The sequence below is a fragment of the Pleurodeles waltl genome, chromosome 3_2 (assembly GCF_031143425.1).
Source record: "Pleurodeles waltl isolate 20211129_DDA chromosome 3_2, aPleWal1.hap1.20221129, whole genome shotgun sequence".
Taxonomy (NCBI): domain Eukaryota; kingdom Metazoa; phylum Chordata; class Amphibia; order Caudata; family Salamandridae; genus Pleurodeles; species Pleurodeles waltl.
In genome coordinates this window covers 41,463,622-41,484,065 of record NC_090441.1, presented here as the reverse complement: position 1 = coordinate 41,484,065, position 20,444 = coordinate 41,463,622, and the positions used below count along the sequence as shown (strand labels likewise).

The 20,444-nt window shown below is 41.8% G+C and overlaps 1 protein-coding gene across 3 annotated transcripts in view; it reads left to right on the top strand.

Moving 5' to 3' along the window:
* ANKFY1 (ankyrin repeat and FYVE domain containing 1) overlaps positions 1–20,444 on the top strand; it is a 526,918-nt gene that overhangs the window by 82,436 nt on the left and 424,038 nt on the right. For all 3 annotated transcript variants that reach the window (XM_069226693.1, XM_069226694.1, XM_069226695.1), the window contains exon 2: positions 4,312–4,504. In XM_069226693.1, the coding sequence (XP_069082794.1) occupies positions 4,312–4,504 (193 nt within the window). The remainder of the gene's footprint in view (positions 1–4,311; positions 4,505–20,444) is intronic.

Genomic DNA, 20,444 nt, shown 5'->3' with positions numbered 1-20,444 from the left:
AGTGGGATTATATATTCGATTTATTTGGGGTTCGGAAAGGCAATTCTGAATGAAGGATATCATTTATGAAATGCCTATTTAACGTTCGTGGTTGGTGACCACTCAGCACCGAATCTTTAAGTTCATGTCTTGCACTTCACGATCTCTATTTAAAAAAAAAAGTTTTTCGTCATAATAGTGCTTTTTGAGCTTTTAATTATATACACATGTGCAAGAAGCAACTTAGGATTCCACAGTAATAAAAATTAATGAATGGGTTCATTGTCAGGTAAATATGATAAGCCCTACGCAGTCACCCTTCACTTTTGAGTGGATGTGTTCAAACAGAATTACCTTTAATCTCAAATGGAAAAGCAGTAGAGAAACAACACATTTCTCTCTCTGTAAAACAACGCTGAGAATAGACTTCCTTTTATTGTTGGAAAACAACCATTCCCTCCCCCACCGAATCACAGACCTCTGCTTTTGCTCCCATTTCTTTTAGAGTGAGCAAGGAGGGTCATAGCCCGTGGTTCCTTTTATAATACTGAAAAGTCTTTATAAAATCCATCGGAAACAAGGTGTCTCAGTGGCATTCGCATATACTGTTATCTGAACACCTTTTGAACTTGGTAAATGTTTGACCACGTTGCATGCCTTGTGCAGACTAATACAGTGAGGCCTCAAAGAAAAAGTGCTTCTATAACGTTGTAATGAAAAACAATGGTGCTCAATGTAGATATCTTCTTAAAGCTTGCTGTTACTATTTTATGTCGCTAGTAAAGCATTCTACAAGGTAGAGGTCACCCTCATTTATATCATTGGATTACCTCTACACCAGTGGTTACCAATCTTTTGACTTCTGTGGACCCCCACTTTATCATTACTGGATTCTGGGGACTACCCAGTGAGTCATTACTGAAAGCTGGGGACCTATTCTGTTAATATTATTTAATTTTCTAAGCAGTTGCTGACCCCCTGAGAAGGCTTTGTGGACCTCCAGGGGTCCCCGGCCCACAGGTTGGGAACCACTGCTCAACACAGTCCACAGTAATATCTATAGGACATTCTGCTGTGCATTTGTTTTTTCAGAGGTGACAAATGATAACTTCAAATATTAGGAAAGCAACCTAATGCTGAATTCATCAAGCAGAGCCTAAAAGGGAGTTGTCCAAATAGAATTTCTTTAATGGGTAAGATGACCGAGGGACATTTGGAAATGCGGATAATTTCATGCACTGAAGTAACAGAGTGAACATCACCTGAAAAGAGTAGAACGGAATCCCATAAAGGAACATCCTTCACTTACCTACAAAAGTACTCAACCTACAAAAGCATTATTTAATGTACAGTTTCTGATTCCATCAAAAATGTTCAACACTTCATCAGCGAAAAAGATAGAGGTGTAAAAACTAAAATGGCTTTATTCAAGCACTGTCTTGCCATATTGCATTAACATTTTTGGGCAGTTTGGAGACATCCGTAAATCAAGACAGGTAGTAAGCAGCTTATGTCTTTCTTGTGTTGCTCTCACTTAGTTCTAAGATTTGCCATCGATAAATTATATCACAAGCCTAACCATTCCTTTTGAATAAATGAGCCTAGGAAATTGTAGATGTAGGAAATCTGCCTTCTCTGCGTGTACACCACAGATTTTTTTTGCCTTTTGCTGGACCCTGTATTTATGGTGGGTTTCGAGCTCTGTGCATTTTACCCCTGCTAATCTATAGTAGAATGTCTGTGCTCCCCTTTAAACATGGTCAAATTAGCATACTCCTAATTGGTATATTTAACGTGTCTACAAATCCCTAGTATAGGGTACAAAATGTATTCAAGTACCTGGAAGGTAAATGCCAGTAATGAACTGCAGCATATATCATGACATTCACGATAGTGGCAGTGCAAGCATGGCTTCAGGTTTACCACTGTGGCAAAATATGCTTTGTGACTATTAAAAATAAACCCTTTTTGAGAGGGAAAGATCTTCCTTTTAAATATCACTGAATCACCTCTATGTAAGCCTTGTAGATCACAAAGTAGGTAGCTTGGTAAAAGTGGGACATCGGGAAAGTTAATGTTACCAGGTCCTTACTTTATCTCAAGACTGGGGCCACCTAGAAGAATAATTAACCCATCAATTTTTATTAGCTATTAAAAATTAAATTCAGTATTCAAGTTGCCAGATTTTTAATATTAAGGAAAAGTAACTGTCTATCGTAGGTCCCTGTGCACAGCCTTGAAAAGGCGTGCAAACGGTGTGACATACCTCTCAAGACCATACAATAGGCTTACCTGAACGGGCAGAGATGACTCCTCTTATATCTAGAGAATATGCATGTTGGGGGCTGTGGGCATTCTTTTTGACACTACATTCTGCGTGGCAGGTCTGATCCACATGTAGCACATGGGGCACACTTCGAAGGGAGATAACAAGATGCCAAGACAATTCTTCTGTATCCACTGTTGGTTGCTGTAGGACCTGCTTTTGTCCTATTAGACTTCTGTCTCTGAGTTTGTTGTGGGTACAGTACCTGCCTTGAACTGGGTTTTAGTGTTAGGTGTGGGAGAACCCTAAGATTACCATCCACAAGCTAGTGTCCGGTATAAATGTGGCACCTATGGGGACCCACTTCAGAACATTTCCAGGACCTGCAGAAGAATACTAGAGGACTGGATCTGCTGTCTGCGACCTGAGAGGAGCTGTACAGGAATAGACCTGCTCCATTGTGTTATCAGGGCAAAGAAGGGGACTCAGAGGGTCAGTTTGCTGACCAGCTTTGTGGCCACAGGGAGGCAACTAGCCTCAAAATGTATTTTCTAGGAAGTACCCAGCTGTCCATAGGTAAGTGGACCTGGACTGGGAATTGCTGTTTTTCTCTGCCTGACATTGTTCCTATCCTAAGGTCCTGGGCACATTAATAGTGTACTCCTATTGTTGGGAACTAAAAGACAGACGGTAAAATCTTTGAGCAGGACGAACCTGATTAGTGTATCTGACCCGCGCTCCATCATGGTCAGCCTCGAATGGCTCCTAAGTCCTGGTTTCCAGTGACTATTGATTATCAATGCATTGTGCTTTTTCACACCGTTTCTACTTAAAACCTTATAGATTCTTATCTTCATTTTCCCCTTGTTGGATTTTGTCATTTTATTAAATTTTACTCTATTTTTCTGACCCTGTTGGAACTTTAATTATTTAGCATTTTTATTTTGTGTTTGGCTTCCGAATGAATACTTACACATTGTTTATGGTAAGCTTGTCTGCTCCTTGCTATATCTAGGAGGGGGTTGAGCTCAGGTTATTTTAGTAACTTTAAGTGTTCATACTGACAAGGGTTATTATTGGTTGAAATAGTTAGACCCCCACCCCACCCCAAATAATAACCCAGTTTCTTACAGTAGATGAAAACTAAAAAGCAGAAATATGTGGTGGTAAGACTGCAAGTTCTCAAAGAAGACAAATCGCTGTATTCAAAGAGACTGGTATATTGTCAAATAACTTTTTTTTAATTTCAGGTTGATGGTACAAAACAAGGTAGCACTCCATATAATTTACTATTCAGCATATCGGAGGTTGACATTTTAAAATATTTTTTTTACATCTATAAGGTAGGGTAATTTTATTTTTAAAGTATGTAGACTTAACCGCTGAAAAAGGACAACAAACATTTCTGACCAGCTTACTTGAATTGTAGCAGGGCAAGCGACTAACGAGTGCATGGGTAGAGCTTCATGCAGGGTATTCCCCTAGTTATGTGTTACTTCCATCACCAACTGAGAAACATTCACAAGATGAAAACCTCTGAAAGAATATCAACCCCTGTTGAATCAGAGTTGTTCTGATGTTAGATCATGACACTAATAAAAAACGTTCCGTGACTGACAAAGATGTGTATGGTAATATAAAGTGTGTATTAAAAAAAACTCAATTCCACCACCTTACTGCACAGTGTGATACACCCTTAAAATTCTAAAGTCCTCTATCCACAAATGATTGTGCAGAGGGGTGTTATGGCCTCAAAAATCACATAGCTCATGTTGTCAAAACTTGTTCATACATTCATTCAACTGTATTGCGCGAAATTTCACTGCAAAACATTGAGTTTTCTTTGTTCGTGTGGTTGAGAATTTTAAGCAACAACAGCCAATTCAGTTTATATTTTTATTATGTGTAATCTCGCTTTGCTTCTTGAGGTGGATCCTTGAAAGAATGATCTGATCGTTGCTAGAATGCTCTTCAAATTATAGCGTTGCATTCACACTCGTTGACTAATGGATGGGGCTTCTAATAGAAGTAATACAACTGCTGATAGTATTTCTGTTCTTCAACAGAGGAAGTGGCCAAGTTACAGAAACATCTGGCGCTTCTCCGGCAGGAGTATGTGAAGATGCAGCAGAAATTGGCAGAGACTGAGAAAAAGTGTTCACTTCTTGCTGCTCAAGCCAATAAAGGGACCTCCAGTGATTCATTCATCAGCCGGCTTTTAACTATTGTAGCCGAACTCTACCAGCAGGAGCACTACAGGTGAGGCAAACATTACAATGCAGAATTCTCAATTTCTGTTATATGTTGAATGATAGCAGGTAAAGTATAGCTTGGTCGGGATCTAAGATAATGCTTTTGTAGCCTCTTATGTTTGCAAAAAAAATCGCTTTGAGTTAGTTGATGAATTCTACATTGAGGGAATTCTTTAATGAATATCACAAAAAATAGCTCTTTCTTTTCTTAGTTTTCAAGCTTTTGGAAACTTGTGTATAGAGACAGTCAATGCTGTTCAACAGTCTTCAGCCAATCCCTCCCCTTAACCCCATTGAACTTCCCTTCCCACGCTGAAGTAGCACATGCTGACGCTTTAGGTTTGGTCAGATACTGAGTCTGGCAAATCTGCCTTGGAAGACATTGGCCCCTGGAGATGTGTTCTCCTTCATGCAAGCTCGGTGTTCTGTGCTTGACTTGGAAGGAATTGTTCCATTGTGTCCTCTTTATCCTCTGCTGTGGACAAAGAGGAAGGAAAGAGATTGCTCTATGTCGTTTCCTTTGGACTGTTGTAATCAGGAACATCATTTCAGTAAATGCCGTAAACGCAAGCCTGTAGTAGAAGGCACGCTGATGCAGTCTTTCTTGGCTTCCTCTTGCGTAATTGTGATGTGTTGCTTTGTAGGCAAAAATGTACTGGCAAATAACACATCCTATTAAGTATACTGTCTTCAGTAACGTAACTAAGGATGCATTATTTCAAGCAAAAGGACAACTCCATAATCCTTTGTGAGCGTGGGTATCAAACTATAATGAGGGACTCATTCAAAGGCACAAGAATTTCAGAGTTTAATAAGTTTGAAATGCCCATTTGTGGCATCGTAAATTAAATAGTGGTGTTACATAAAACAATTTGACAAATGGAAGTCCAGAAAAAAATAACAGACAGGTGTGTGTAATGATTAAATAAAAAAAAACGTATGGTCAAGGACAGCAAATAATGGGGTTCAATACAGATGATGTTCAACTATCCATTTGACCATGTGTTTTCCAAATAAAGCTAGACTGTTTATTTGTTTTCATCTGTCAGTGCACCAAAAACCCACGCTCGATTGAAACCATGTGAATGTCAAATAGAATTTTTGCAGAGAGATGGGGTTGTCTTTTCTAAGGATGCAGCACTGTATTCTGCACTTGTTTAATTTATAACTTAAGTTTGTGTCCTTGATTTTTTTCTTAATCTCTAAATTTCAGGTGTGTGTATAATTTTCACAGAAAGCTAATAATTTAAGAGACATTTGCCTTTTGTGGAAAATAAGCCTGCTTGTATTGAGGTTCTGCAACTTGCACATGCACGGCTATTTTTAACTGCCGCTACATGTTTTTATGTTTGGTTAGTACAGTATCTTCTTTCTCTTCAGAATTATTACTAATCGTTAATAGTCCAGTTTAAATAGTGAGCTTTAAGAGGGTCTTCAGCTATCAGAAGTGTGCAGAACTTAGTAGAGTACGTAGTAAAAACTACCTTTAAAAGCTCCCTCTTCCGTTCGTGACTCTGTGGAGTGTGTGTGTGTGTGTGTAAATCTACAGCTTGACCAAGTTGCTGTAATGTTCACAACACAAGGTCCAACTGCAGCAGTGTAATGTATGTTCTGCAGTGTCCTGTTCAAGTTGCTGAAACATCTCCTCTGTATTTCTCACCTATCTACAGCTCTCCGATGCTTAGCTCATTTTCCCAGGTTACAGGAGCAATAGTAGAACTATCAAAAGGTTGAAAACATTACATTTACAAAATGGTGGGTGCCAGATCTCGGTTCACTGAAACGTGTTACATTTAACACTAATGCCAAGCTGGTCCACAACACATTGTGCCCGATAAATAATTTTTGGTTGCGCAATACCAAAATGAATATCCAAGGAGATGCAAATTATGATGACTTGATCTGAGTATGAAAGGTGTTTTGAGCATTATGATCTCTTGTCTTTTGCCTCTTAGTACTCTTTAGTAAGTCTTGCCTTTAGCATCTTCTATACAGATTAATTTATATTACCATATATTTGTTTCTGTTCACTTGGTTTGGTTTAGTTTAGGGCTATGTTATTTTTCATCTGCTACTCGCTGATAAGTTCTTGTGGTGTTGGGATGCGGAACACATAGAATCGCTTTGTTCCCCTTTTATTTGGAATATCTGGCAATTTTGGGTTGGCTTATTTTTTGAAGCTTGATTCTTTGCTTTAAAACAACTCTTAGAAATCTGACTCGCAACATTAGATGCATCCTCACTCCAACACCCACACGCAAAGTTGCGCATGCACCTTTAGCCCCAACCTTTTTGTGATGTTGAGCGCTTTAAAACTCAGACAAGCCCTGTAGTTCATACATATTTGACTTACTCGTCCTACATACTCACTCTGTGAAGGAGCATTTGCGTTTAAAACAGCCGTAAAGGTCGCTTCAGCAAAAAATTAATTAGCTTTTGCTGTAATTTTTTTGCCCTATTTGACAAATGACGATGTCTGGCGTATCCTTGCTCGATTTTCAAGATATCCATATCAAATTAATTTATATACAACAAATCTAAATGGGAATAATTCATGTAATGTGGCTTATTCTTAAATTCTTCCACGGTAACCGCCCTCCTGGACCTATGTTGGACACCCCATTTCTAGATAGTCTTGTTTCTTTTACATTGTTTTATTTTTGCTAATGTGATACGTTTGTTGGAGGAAATGGTTCATAGCATTAATACCATTCTAGCATTCCGGCCTCATCCACCCTAAACATTAAATATTTATTTTTTAAATAAATATTGAGATGGGCATGTTTTGTGCTCTCTTTGGGTGTAACAAACTGCCTTATATAGAATCTGGCTAGGGAGTCCCGCCTTGGGTATGTTAGTGTTGCCAGATTTAAGTAGGAAAATTGCTAAAGACATTGTTTCTTCTTGGTTTTACGAATGAGAATGTTTTGAGGGCAGTTCCTTTTCGACATCTCATACTGTAATTGTATTGTGGCCATCCCAGAAATACCCTCGGCCGCTGTTTCCTTTTCAAGCCTGCACTTCCTTTGGAACAGAGGTTTAAGTTCAGAGGGCTGTTTCCCGTTTTTAGCTCGTTTCAGAGAGATGGCCTTATCTAGTTTTGTAAAATGACTCCCACACTTTTACACCAGGCTGCATCCTCAGATCTAGTAGCGCCAGCCTGCTCAGCATGCCAGTCTACACAGTCCATCAGTCAAACCCCTTACTGTGGGTTCAGAGTATTGAGCCAAAATAGTCGCCTGGTAAGATGGGCCTCCTCGCAGCCATGCAATGCAGTACACTTACTGACCTATTAATCCTAGCGCATAGGCTGAGACTGACTAGAGTGGCCTTTGTGCAGATAACTTCCTGCTCTGATTGTTGACCCTTGTTCCTCAATGCGCACCGAGCTGAGTGGAGCGGTGTGAGCAGTGGGCCAGGTCTCTAAATGCATGGGAAGCCTCCAAGTGGTATCCAGGCATCCCCATGCTTCTGAGGTCAGTAGGCTGAAGTGAGGACTGGGCTGTTGATGAGAGATGGCCGGCTACCACCGGAGGTGTGATGAGCATGTGAGTGAGGCCCATGATTGAGGCTTGGTATAATTGGAAGACAGCAGTCTCTAGTGTGAGTGGGTAGTCCCGCTAACACTCCTGTGGGAATTTGTTTGGCCACAAAGTAGATGACCCTGTGACAAAGAAGTGCCCATCTTTAACTGCTATTGAAAACTAGAGGCGTCTCAATACATGAGCCTAACATGTCTGGGTCTGTAACTAGGACCAAAATGATGAATCTAGTTGGAACAAAGGGGTAATGGTATGTGAAAGGCATCATTTTTTTGCAAATACAATATTAACTTCCACTGTTAGTACTGTTAAATACTGCACACCTATCTCATTATTTCAAGGGGATCATCTTTATATCCTAGTGGAAGTATAAGGCTGACGCTTAGCTGGCGCCCTACTGTGAGTGCTGATAAACCAAGCAGAGTAACCTCAGGCCAAAATCAAGTGGAGGAACGGAGAACTGTACATTACATATGCTAACTGCGACAAAGGGTCGCTGGATGGTGCATGTGGCTTAAGCAGTTAATATAGGTGCAGCTCAGTGAGTACTATCACCATTGCATAATAAAATAAGGCAGCAGCATCAGCGCCACTCTGATCCCTTCATACCATAAGCAGGACCGCAAACAAAGATTTATGGCAGCAACTCTTTGAGCTAATAAGCACATTACTGAAACAGTTGACACCTTGGCCATTGCCATTAAGCTCTTGCGACAAGACATTGATAAACTGCATGATGCAACCTGATAGGCAGATCAGAAGGGCTTAAAAATAGGGCAGAGAATAATGCATATTGCCTGAGCACAGTGCAGGGCACTACGAAAAGGCACAAAGCAAACCTTATGGCTTTCTAAAATTGATGCACGATAACATGACATCTGGGTTGCTAGAGGGCGCTGAAATGTTGCAATGGTCATATACGTGTATGGGCTCACACCTTTTTTGTTCACAAACACAGAGGAGGTTCAGGTCCTGCAAATTATTAGAGCTCAGCGGACACCGGTGCATTGCCGTTCGTCTGGTTTCCTACCTAGAATAATTATGATTCAACAAAGTGCAACCTCTCACAGCCACTAGGAAGCAAGGGGAAACTGATTTACCGTGGTCATCACACATCATTCTATCAAGGCTTTAGCATAGAGACACGAAATAGTAGGCCATTGTTTTCAATATATATAAAATAAAGTCTGCAACACCAATGACACATTACATCTAGCCTACTCTATCGAACCAAAGGCCAATTAGCTCCTCTCCAATGGCCAGGTAAACTTTATGCAGTTTTATAGATGTCTCATGGGATTCTTTCTAGTCGCTCAGGAGAGATGCTCAAATGCAGAACTCTAAATAGCTCCCTATCTTAGAGCCCTTATATGCTCATTAGTATAAAAGGCCTAAAAATGCTCCTGAAAAATGACCTGTTTTCTTCGCTCATCAGTTGCTCACATGCCAACCCTCTTCTTATCCTGTCTTTGTGCTTTTGAGTCCTCTGAAATCTAATTTTCCCACCAATGAGAGTGCCACCTTGTTGTAGAAGTGTCTGTTTGCTTTTAGCAGGGTATAACCTGCCCAGGTTTATTTGAGGTGTTCTAAGTTTCCCCCTCAACATGGCTATTTGGTACTGGAAGTATTAGGTTTGATTGCCTTTGTTAACCTGTTCTAGGGCCTATAAGTATTTAATCTTCTAGGTCTGTGGTGGGAATAGTCTCCCACACTACTTTTAAGTGTGTATGGTCGGAAATGTAAATGTCTGATATGTGTACTCCTTTTAGACTTCTTAATCAGTAAGAAGTAAGGACAACATTTGTTCTAGAGTAAGGCACATTGATATCTCTCTGTTCATGGTGAGGAGCTCTCCAGGCACCAATCAGCCTCAAACTAGTTATGTCTCTCTTGAGCCTCACTGACATTGCTCCCATGCCTGATAACCTATCTTTCCTCCTGTCTAATTACATGTCCCAGACCTAGGTTAAAGATGCCCCCTACAATGATGTCACCCCTCTCCACTCCAAGGAGGTCTCTTGGGGTTTGTCACAGGAACAAGCCCTTCTTTAGTGTTGGGAGAGCAAATATTGAGGAGGGGATTTCTGAGATCCTTGCAATGTTAAATGTACAATATTGTGCCTTCTCTTCTTGTCTCTGTACCTTAGCCTTACCCACCCCCAAATGTGCTCTGCATTGAATTGCAACTTTCTGCAGTTTTGATAGGTGCAGGAGCCCAGTATTGCAATGGCTATGCTCTGTTTCATACAAAACTCTTTGTGGGTGAGGAGGTGAGTTTCTTGAAGGGGTGTCATATCTGAATCAGCCTTGGCAACATAACTCCACATTTAGTGCTGTTTACTAGTGTAAATTAGACCTTTTACTTTCATCAAAACGGTCTCCTGCTCCTGGTTATTCATGTGGCAGGCTGAGACTGGTATTTAGGGCAATGATGTGTTCTGGCTGGAATGCTACCTTATGGATCGATCACAGGCTGTCAGCATGGGCGTTATCAATCGGGAATTAAGGGGGTGTTTTATGGAGTTCTTCAGAGCTCTGCATTGAGTCCAACACTTTTTAATCATTATGAGCAGTCTTTGGCTTGCTTAAATCGCTCCTTTTCTCTCAAGCTTGAGTGTTACGCTGACAGTCCCCAGTTGTTGATTTCCTTGGAAAACTTTGCAAAAACGTAATTGCAATATAACAGAAATATTTGTAATTTAAGGTAGATAGTCTCCTAAATCCCTTCCGTCCAGCTTTTGACCTGAATAACTGGGATCCTTCCTTTCACCTGTGTCAAATGCTCCGAAATTAGGTTTTCAGACTTAGCAAGAGCCATCACTGTCTTCCTAGATTAGAAAGCTATCTTCGTTATGCGTCAGTTTAATGAAAGACGGCTAGGGGATTCTGCTGTTTCTGACTGCTCATACAAGGCCATTACTATGAGTGACTATTTTGAGCCACTTTTGTTATTCTAATTCCATGTTGCTGGCCCCTATAGATTTTCTTATATATTGGCTGCACCAGATTCAAAATGCAACAGATCATCTGGCTATGAACCCTTTCAAGCACTCTTCCACCTCTCAGTTCTTGAGGGCCTTCAACTAGCTTGTAGTATTGAAAAGCATAGTTTTCCTGGCTATGTGCACTTTGTTCTGCACTCTTCATCAAACAGGCCTTCAATATCTGCAGGGCAGATTTCATCCTTCTCTACCAACCTGTCTTCTGAGATCAGATTTCTTGCTAACAGTTTCTAAGGTTTGTCTGGCTTGTCTAAGGGATAGATCTTTTTCCAATGCAGAAGCCAGAATTTGGAATTCCTTCCTTTGAATCTCAGGCTGCATGATTTACTGCTACCTTTCTGAAAAGCTCTGAAAACCTGGTTATTTCCAAGTCATTGGCCTCTGTTTTCTTTTGATTTAGTTAGTTAGACAGAAACCATTTTGGTAAATTGCAGGTAAATTACATTACAGCGATAATAATTGGAACAGGTGTCCATGAGTGGACCTGCTAGGGTATGAAACCCTGTCCATCTTTTGTTATTTTCCTGAATGTGATGTAAGTATGCTCCCTTTCTCGTTTTCAACCCCACACCACCCAAAACCGGAAGGAAAAACTCAGACATGACCAAATGAACTTACCCAAAACCCCCAGTCATAGTTAAAGAGATTCATGTGTGAGGTGACCTGTGGAAGTGTACACCTCCCAAACATTGAGCCATTATGTGTACGGGGGACTGCCCAAAAGAGGATATCATGGCACATACAAGAGGGGTTTCAATACCAGAGTCGTCTTCTTGCCTGAGCACGCCCAGCTCATGCTTTACTTCTGTATCATCACATCGTGGAGAATGGCCCTGTAATTCTTTTACTTCTTTTTGAGATGCCTCTTCCTCTGCTCTCTGGTGTACTTATGCAGGGTGAGATCTCATTCTTCACTCAGGAGTCTCAGATGCCAGAGTACATCTTTCTTTTCTTTGATGTTTGTATTACAGAAATATTCGGGTTCCGTTTTCTTCTGCACTGTATGACCTTCAGGTCGAAGAGCTGATTGTTTTTCCCTGGTCTTTACTCTCATCTTCCTCTTTCTTCTCTGAATTCCCAAGAGATCTCTGGCTTCAGACAGATGATTTCAGAATTTATTGTTTACCCTTGCAAATAAAAATCAGGTGAAGGGCTGCCCCAATTGAGAAGTTATATTGTGGTCCTTCAGAAAGGCCAGTGGCAGGGTGAAAATCTCTTGTTTTCCTCAGAGTGACAGCTGAAAGGTTGGTAGAGATGGATTTTGTGGCCTTGAAACTCAGCAGTCTTGTTTTCTTGCCTTAATCATAATTTGTTCCTTTCCCTCGAAGAAATGCTATCTGGTGACGATGTCAAGCGGGAAGTCATGGCAGTCCACGGTGGAAAAGAACATGTGTGATCAAATCGAGTGCGCCTCTGGCTGGCTTCTGATCGGCTCAGGAGGTCCTGAACATATCCCTGGATATCTTCATCCTCTGCTCCTGTGGGGACACCTCATATGTGTATGTTGTTCTAGGAGCTGCAGTTCTTTTAGTCCTCCTCTTGTGCCTGAAGCTCAGTAATTGTGTTCCTCTAGAGCTAGCTTCTTGTCTCAAAGGTAATTATGATCTTCTGCTGTTTCATCAGCAATGTGCTTCAGGTCGTTCATTCTGTCCCTCAGCTGAGTGATTTTGCCTCACAGCTCCTGCATCCAAGATTTCAAGTCTGTTTTGGATGGATCCGATCTAAGTTTGAATCTGTGTGAGGAAGTGTTTCAGATATGGTTGGGTAATGTTAAGGGGAGGACTGTTTGTCAATTTCATGGTTAAAAGTAGTTCTTCTGATGGATACCACTATCTGTGGATTCCTCACCTTATGAATTCTCCCATGCGCCAGCATCCGACGGAAAATCTTATTCTCAGCTTTCCACGTTGATGAGGACGTCACAATTGCACGGCTCCACGCGACTCTGTCTCACGTCACCGTGCCAATAAGAGGTCCTCGCCGGCGTGCTGACGTCAGTTCCCTTTTTTCCGTGCCTTAGACGCGAACGGTTTTCTCCTAGCTCTCGCTACTGTTGAAGGTGTTCCATCTTGTTTCTGGTTACAATCTTGTTTCTGGTTACAATGTCTCCTTCTAGGAAGTCGGGATTTAAGCCTTGTTGAGAGTGCGGGGGTCGCATGTCAGTCACTGACCCTCATGATGATTGTCTTTGGTCTTTGAGCTCCGAGCATGACGTCGAGGAGTGTGTCCTGCCAGAGCATGAATCCAAAGGCTCTGAAGGAGAGGGAAGCCAAACTCTTATTAGCTAAGGCAAAAAAAGGACATAAGAGCCATCACAGGTCGTCTTCTCACACTTCGTCGAAGAAGCACAAGAGATGACGTTGTAATGACTCTCGGCATCGTTAGGCTTGGAGCTGTTCAAGGTCCAGGTCTCCATCTAGACGGTGCCGTGCAACTTGGGAGGTTAGTTGACTGTGACTACACAACCTCAAACCCCTCAGGCTTCTCTGGCGCCGTTGGTCTTCGAGGTGGTTGCGCCTCCAGAGAGTCCTAGCTTTTCACCTGTGGCACAGGATTCGGATGCTCAACAGGCGCTAGTGCAGCATGGAAACCAGCGGTATCCTGCCTTCCCGGCTCCGGGAGCGGATCCGGCGGCATTTTTAACTGCCATGTTTTCTATGTTTAATGCTATGGTCCCTGCTGGTACACCGGCTGGTCCCCTGGGTCCTTTATCATTTACGTTGGGCTCCCTGGCTTCTTACAAGGTGGCGCCGTTTATGCCCTTCTATCCGGCTAAGGGTGCCGGTTCGGCGCCGATGACGTTGCCTCAAAAACCTGCAGTTCCGATGACGTTGCCTTTTAGACCTGCGATGCCGATGTCATCACCCTTTCAGTTGACGCCTCAGGTGACCACGGCGCCGATGGGATCTGCTTCAGCGCCAGATGTCTCTGGATTAAACGGTAGTCAGCCTTCTTCTCCTGGTCCGCGCCTTTCAGTTCTGAAGCCGGTGTTATGGACGTCGGCTAATTCTATGTCGACGCCAAGGTTAGAGGCCAGGCTGAGGTTGCGCAGAAATGCTTTAAGACTTTTGGAGGAACAGGAGTATCAAAGGCAGTTGCTGGAAGAAGGAGAGTTTGTGGAGCCCTTGGGGGAATATCAAGGACTTGACTCAGCCTGTGAGCTGGACACTTCCCTGCAATGGGACCTTTCTTCACCAGGGGAGTTTACAGAGTAGGCATCTTCTTTCCATACTGTGGTCAGGAAGGCTGCAAATTTTATGGATCTTCCGTTGCCTGCTACAGAGGCCAAAACAAATATCCTAACTGAGTTAATGCATCCTTCTTTGACTTCGGCGGATTCATTGCTTCCGTTTAATGATGCTCTTACGGAGCCTATTTCAGAGGTATGGAGGAAGCCTGTGTTGTCCCCAGCTGTCAACAGATCTGTGGCAAGGAGGTATAGGTTGGCTCCTGGAAATCCAGGATTCTTGTCAAAACATCCTACCCGGGAGAGTCTAGTTGTTCAAGCTTCTTGTTCCACACGGTCTGCACCAGGCTCTTTCCCTGTGGTTCCGTTGGACAGGGAATCCAAGACGATGGAGCAGTCGGCGAAGAAGACGTTTTCTTCTTGTAGAGTGGCCCTCAAAGCAGCAAACTCTACCTGTGTATTGGGTAGATATGTGCACACCCTGATGGATTCAGCTAGGGCTATGGTTCCGGTCCTGCCGCAGGAGGTGCAAGGACAATTTGGAGAACTCCTGTCGGATGCTCAGGCCGCGGCAAAGCAGATAATCCAGTCTGGTCTGGAATCTGCAGATTCGGTGGCCAGGGCAATGGGTACCTCTATTGCTACCAGGAGGCATGCATGGTTGAAGGTCCTCTGGCTTTTCCTCGGATGTCCAGACTGCTCTAAACCTACATTTAGAGTGGCTTTCACCAGCACAACACATGGCAAAAGTAAAGGTATGACTAATAGCCAATTAAAATTTGAAATATGTTTACTGTCATAGAGGAAAAGTGAAGCGAGAGGTACTGGGATCACTGAAGAACTCTGTCCAGTGAAAAAAAAGATTTAACAAAAAGTATTGAAAGGCTTCAGAAATATGCTTATCTTCAATACGTGGCGAGACATATCAACAGTGGGATAAAGCATATGATTTGCTGACCTTGTTAGTTAACAGAAAAAGAGAAATGCTTACAATTATTTAAATCATTAATAATATGAGTATATTTGAACCCCCCAGTGTGGGGAGATAGGGGAGGGGGCAACCCTAGATAGAATGCTGTAGACAATAGGTGGGTATGTTATGTCCTAGACTGCTAAAAGTGTATTCTGAGCCTATGTCTATCAGCAAGCTGCGTGAATCTATGATAGAGGCATTCGTGATTGTGCTCCCCAAAGGTGTGGGAAAACCTACTTGAATGTAACTCATAGCGGCCCTCAGCTATGATGAATGTTGATACCAAGATACTGAGTAAGGTACAGGTGGCTAGATTATCTAAAGAGATGAAGGGATCCTTCCGTCACCCATGATTTTCACGTTGGTATTTGAATCCCTTGCCTTGTTACCAAAGAGCAGGCAATAGCAGTGTAGACAGAGCCCCTTTGTAGGTTCATCATATTTTACTGTGTATGAGGGAGCCTAGTGCAGTTTTTTCATACACCTTAAAAGAAAAGAAGTTTCCTGCATATAATCACGTTGTGTGCAGAGAACAGTGACATGCACACCTGAGTGACTAATTAGTAAGCAATTAGCAAAATGATAAAATATTTAAAAAACACCAGGTAGATGTGCATAAACCTTCCAGAAATAAAGTTAAAGATACATGATGCATCACCAGCATGGAGAATATTGGAGATTCCTCAGCAGCCATATCTTCACCAGACAAACAGCTTTTCAATACATTGAAAAGTGTGGAATAGCTAACTTCATGCAGGTTAGGCAAAGTCAGTGTTGTGCCAGATAGCAGTTAGAACCAAGCAAGGACTCAGAGTTGCCATTGAGCAGACAGGATTTGCTACTTGAGGATACAAATCAATCATGAAGTGAACAAGGTTTATGAGGAGAGTGTAGAGCTGCATGGCTGTAAACTGGAGAAATCAGTATTCTAGTTGACCTTTCAAATGTGTCTCGTGGTTAGAATTGCACTGCTTAAAATGATAACGCTGTTTTTGTTGGCATGCATGGCCAATGAGATTCTGCAAAGAGTTTCCAAAGTATTGAATTATATCCTGGTGAAATTGGTTTGGGTTTGGAAAGTGGCACAGATAATTCTAGCTGCCGATACGGCGTACCTGCAGTTTGACTCGCAAGGAAGGAAGGGGCAACCAGAGCACCCATTAGTGATAATGAAAGATTGTTAGGTTTCAGAGAGTTCTGCAGCAAGTATTCAGTGGTTTTCAGAGAGTTCTGTGACAAAGGAAACATCAAAAACATGCCTTTGCTATTATGTGCCAAAATGATCAACATTCCAAAACAAACATTGGATACAGCAAGTTTAACGCATTGCAGATTTTTGGAAATACTTTGCTTTATAACATCAGATTCAGCATTAAAACACGGAAATATTTAAAGTGTACTGAATGGCTTGGGACTGAATTTTTAAGCATTTCACTATCTTAAGTCCAGTTCAGTGTTGGACTCACAGGAGGTTCTACCTTCATCCTCATGTAAAAGACACAGTCCTGAAGATGGTCTCACTGATGTACTACAACCAAGACTGAAATGTTGACGCATAACCTAGTTTTTTTCTGAAAAATATTATGTTCGAAGAGTCTTGTATTTTTTTTTGTTAAGACAGTCGCTGATTGTATGTTTAAAAGTGGGTATCTTGTACATCAGCATATGTTGGAGATCATCTCAACTGCATTCTGAGTATATAGTGTCAGTGTGCGTTGAGATTCATGTCTTGAACACCTAGAATTTGTGTTGATTATTTCTGTGTTTTTTAAATATAAGTTCAAAAACATACACACTTGCATATATATTTTTTTTAATGTATGAATTAAATAATTTCTATTCAGTTGGGATGTCACCTTGGGACATCATAAATTTATAACAAAAATATTTTGAAAACATTGTTTTTAAGTAAGTGGCTTGTTTGCAGATTTACTTTTCTAATTATAGTTACTCAAGCCGGCAAGCGTACATTGGGTTTTCCTTTTGTAAACACCTGCCCCAACATATTAGCCATGACACCAGTGCAGCATCAGTGTGACATATGCCTCATCATCACCTGTGCTCATTTTCATGATGAAGCAGCCGGTTTGGCTTTTGACCTGACATGATGACATTTGCTCTTGCATATATCATGACACTGTGTCTTTGTTTTAAAATATACTTTTCTATGGAGGCGGACACCAATCTCGGACTAGTAAATTAAAAGAATAAATCAAATGTGGGCAAAGTACATTTGGAGAAAGAAGCTGTAACGTTTGTGCAACCTGGCTTTCTGGGTGCAACAAATGAAATGTCCATCTCTTAACTTCTCTGAGCCCAATGAGAACCATCCAAACAATACTGTGCTGGAGAGCAGTGAAACTGTCCAAAGAGGACTGGGATGAAAGCGAGAGAAACTGAGACACTGGATATCGTCAGTCTGATTGGTGTTACAGCAGGTCTAAATCTGCACTGCAGTAGTGTTGATATCTAAAATGAGAAAGAACGCTTTTAGTATTTTCCTATTAAGTTCCAAATTCACTGTTCGTAATGTAACATATGGTGTTTCTTGAACTAACGTCTGTGATCCATAAGTCTGTGTTCTGAGTGATTCTTATTATAACTTGTTCATCAACTGTAACATAATAAACACCAATTGATTTTGTACCTTTCATCTTGACAACAAACATTAACTTTCCTACCACTGTCGTCACCATATGTGAATCAGTCAGAAAATATAAATGAAGTCTTTACAAGTTCAGAAATCTTGTAGATCCTCTGAAGGAACAGTAAGTGCAATTGGAGTTTACAGTCTTTGGAAGGATGACTGAGTAATGTGCACATTTCAAGGGTTTAAATCCTTGATCTGAAGTAGTATCCAGAATACTTCTCTGTATCCTAAAACTCCAGACATAGACAAATTATGGGAACCAGACTGCATCTACTAAATAACTTAACTGGTTAGCACAGGACACTCCTAAAACACAAGAAACTTATACTCAATAAATCCAAGATGGCCCAAGAATCCAAGAAATCCAAGAAGTTGTGTGACCTTCTCCCCCACCCAGGACGTGTAGTCTATCTTGACTCCACCTGTTTGTTTTGTGTGTTATGAGCTTCGCAAGCCAGAAGCTTTGCAGGAAGTGGTGTGCACACTTTGTTAATACTGCTGATCACCTCTGCTGTGAAACAGCCATAGATCGATGAAATTCAGAGGAGCTAGTCATCATGATATGAACAACCCATAGCAAATTGCATCTCCTAAAATGTAAAAAATAAAATAAAAGGGTATGAGGTGTGGGGTGTCACGGGGGGGGGGGCAGTCCGTTAATGTTCCTCACTAACAGGAGTGAGCAGAGAGGAGTGGGAAAGCCGTGGACGAGCAGAGGGAGAGGGGTTAAAAAAATAGGGGGACTTGGAGGAGTCAACATTGCAATCAGGGTGGGAGAGGAACATGAAGAGTACAGGAAGCGAGAATATGGAAGGGGAAAGCAGCACACAGTTTAGAAAAGGAGAGAACACGAAAACGCATGCACTGCCAAAGAGTGTTGAAAGTAAAAGAAATAAATATTTCACTGAAAGAAAGCAATGAATATATTCAAGCCATTCAAATAGAAAGATAGAAAAGAAGCTGTGCTCCAGAAGAGGGACCAACACAAGAAGAGGAAGGATAGTTACTGAATGAGAAGCAAGCAAATGATACTGACAAGGACCCCAACCAGTGATAAGCAGGAGTGACCCTAAGCCTATTGTAAGTAATGGTACTGTGCAGAGTAGATACTTTGGATAAAGCGATAAAAGGCGAGTTCTAAAAATAGAATTTCAGGAAGTGTGGCAAACTTTGTGAAGCCCCGCCTTTTCAAGGTACTTCTGTAATCCTGACAATATGTTTCTGGTGTTCATGCATTTGTACTGTGGTGCTACTCGGTCTGCACCGTATCTGTGAATTATATATGGTTGGCTTAAAATTAAAATTAAGTAAAAAAAAAAAATATTTATTGAATAAGCTTTTACCCTGATGTTAATTTCTGACTATTTACAAGTATTGTGAGATGTGTATTACATGTTTCACCTTGATTTTACTTCAGTGAATGTGTCTTTGATATTAATTGATTACACCAGTTTAGTTGTGATTATATGCATGGAACTATATTGTGAGTGCACTACAAGGACTACTGGGAGGGGATATTTTGTTTGGTTAATGTATTTTAAGGTTCTTATTGTAAAATAAAAATATTGGTTTCTAAAAAAAAAAGTATTTCACAGAAAAACTACAGCAGTGTTTTTGTTGCCAAATAAGCAAATGCATATACATTTCTTCGTCCTGCCTCGCCTCTTTGACAGGTTATCAAGAACAAGTTTGTTTCTGCAAGAAGCTAAATAGATTATATGATTCATTAATTGAGATATTATATAGCTGTGCCTCTCCAGGTCACACTATGCAAATATCACATGCATGATACAAACTCAATTTTGTAACTGCACCTCGCTGTGTGGAAAAGCAGACCCTTAGCATTGTGCACCCCCTCTTTAAGATGCACCTGGGATGTATGTCGGAACGATGCCTTCCGGAACAAAGAATGCCTGAACAACGAGGTCGGAACAACGACCTCGTTGTTACCACTAATGCCTTTACCATTAATGCCTTAACAATAATTTTTCGTTGTAAAGTCATTCCTGGTAAAGGCATTAGTGATAGGCATCCATTGTTCCTGCATGCGTCCCCCCTGGCCCCCCATCCCCACCCCTAAAAATTACCGCGACCTCCCCTTCCCCCCCCAAAACCACCCCCACCCTTACCCCTAAAACTACCCCACCCCCCCTAAAACTGACCCCCACCCTACCCCTAAAACAACCCCAACCCCCACCCCATCCCTGAAACCTAAAGTACCCCCACCACTAAAACTACTCCGAGACCCCCACCCTGCCCCTAAGCCCCCCAACCCCACCACTAAAATTACCCCACCCCCCAACCCACCCCTAAAACCCCAACCCCTCCACCCCGCCCCTAAAACTGACCCCCACCCTACCCCCAAAACCTAAAACAACTCCAACCCCTGAAACCTAAAGTACCCCAACCCCCACTCCTAAAACTACTCCGAGCCCCCCACCCTGCCCCTAAACCTAAACTCCCCCAACTCCCCACCCCGCCCCTAAAATTACCCGACCCACCCCTTAAACTTCAACCCCCCACCCCGCCACCAAACCAGAAAATACCCCGGCCCTAAACCTAAAACCCTGACCCCCTCAGCCCCGCCCCCCAA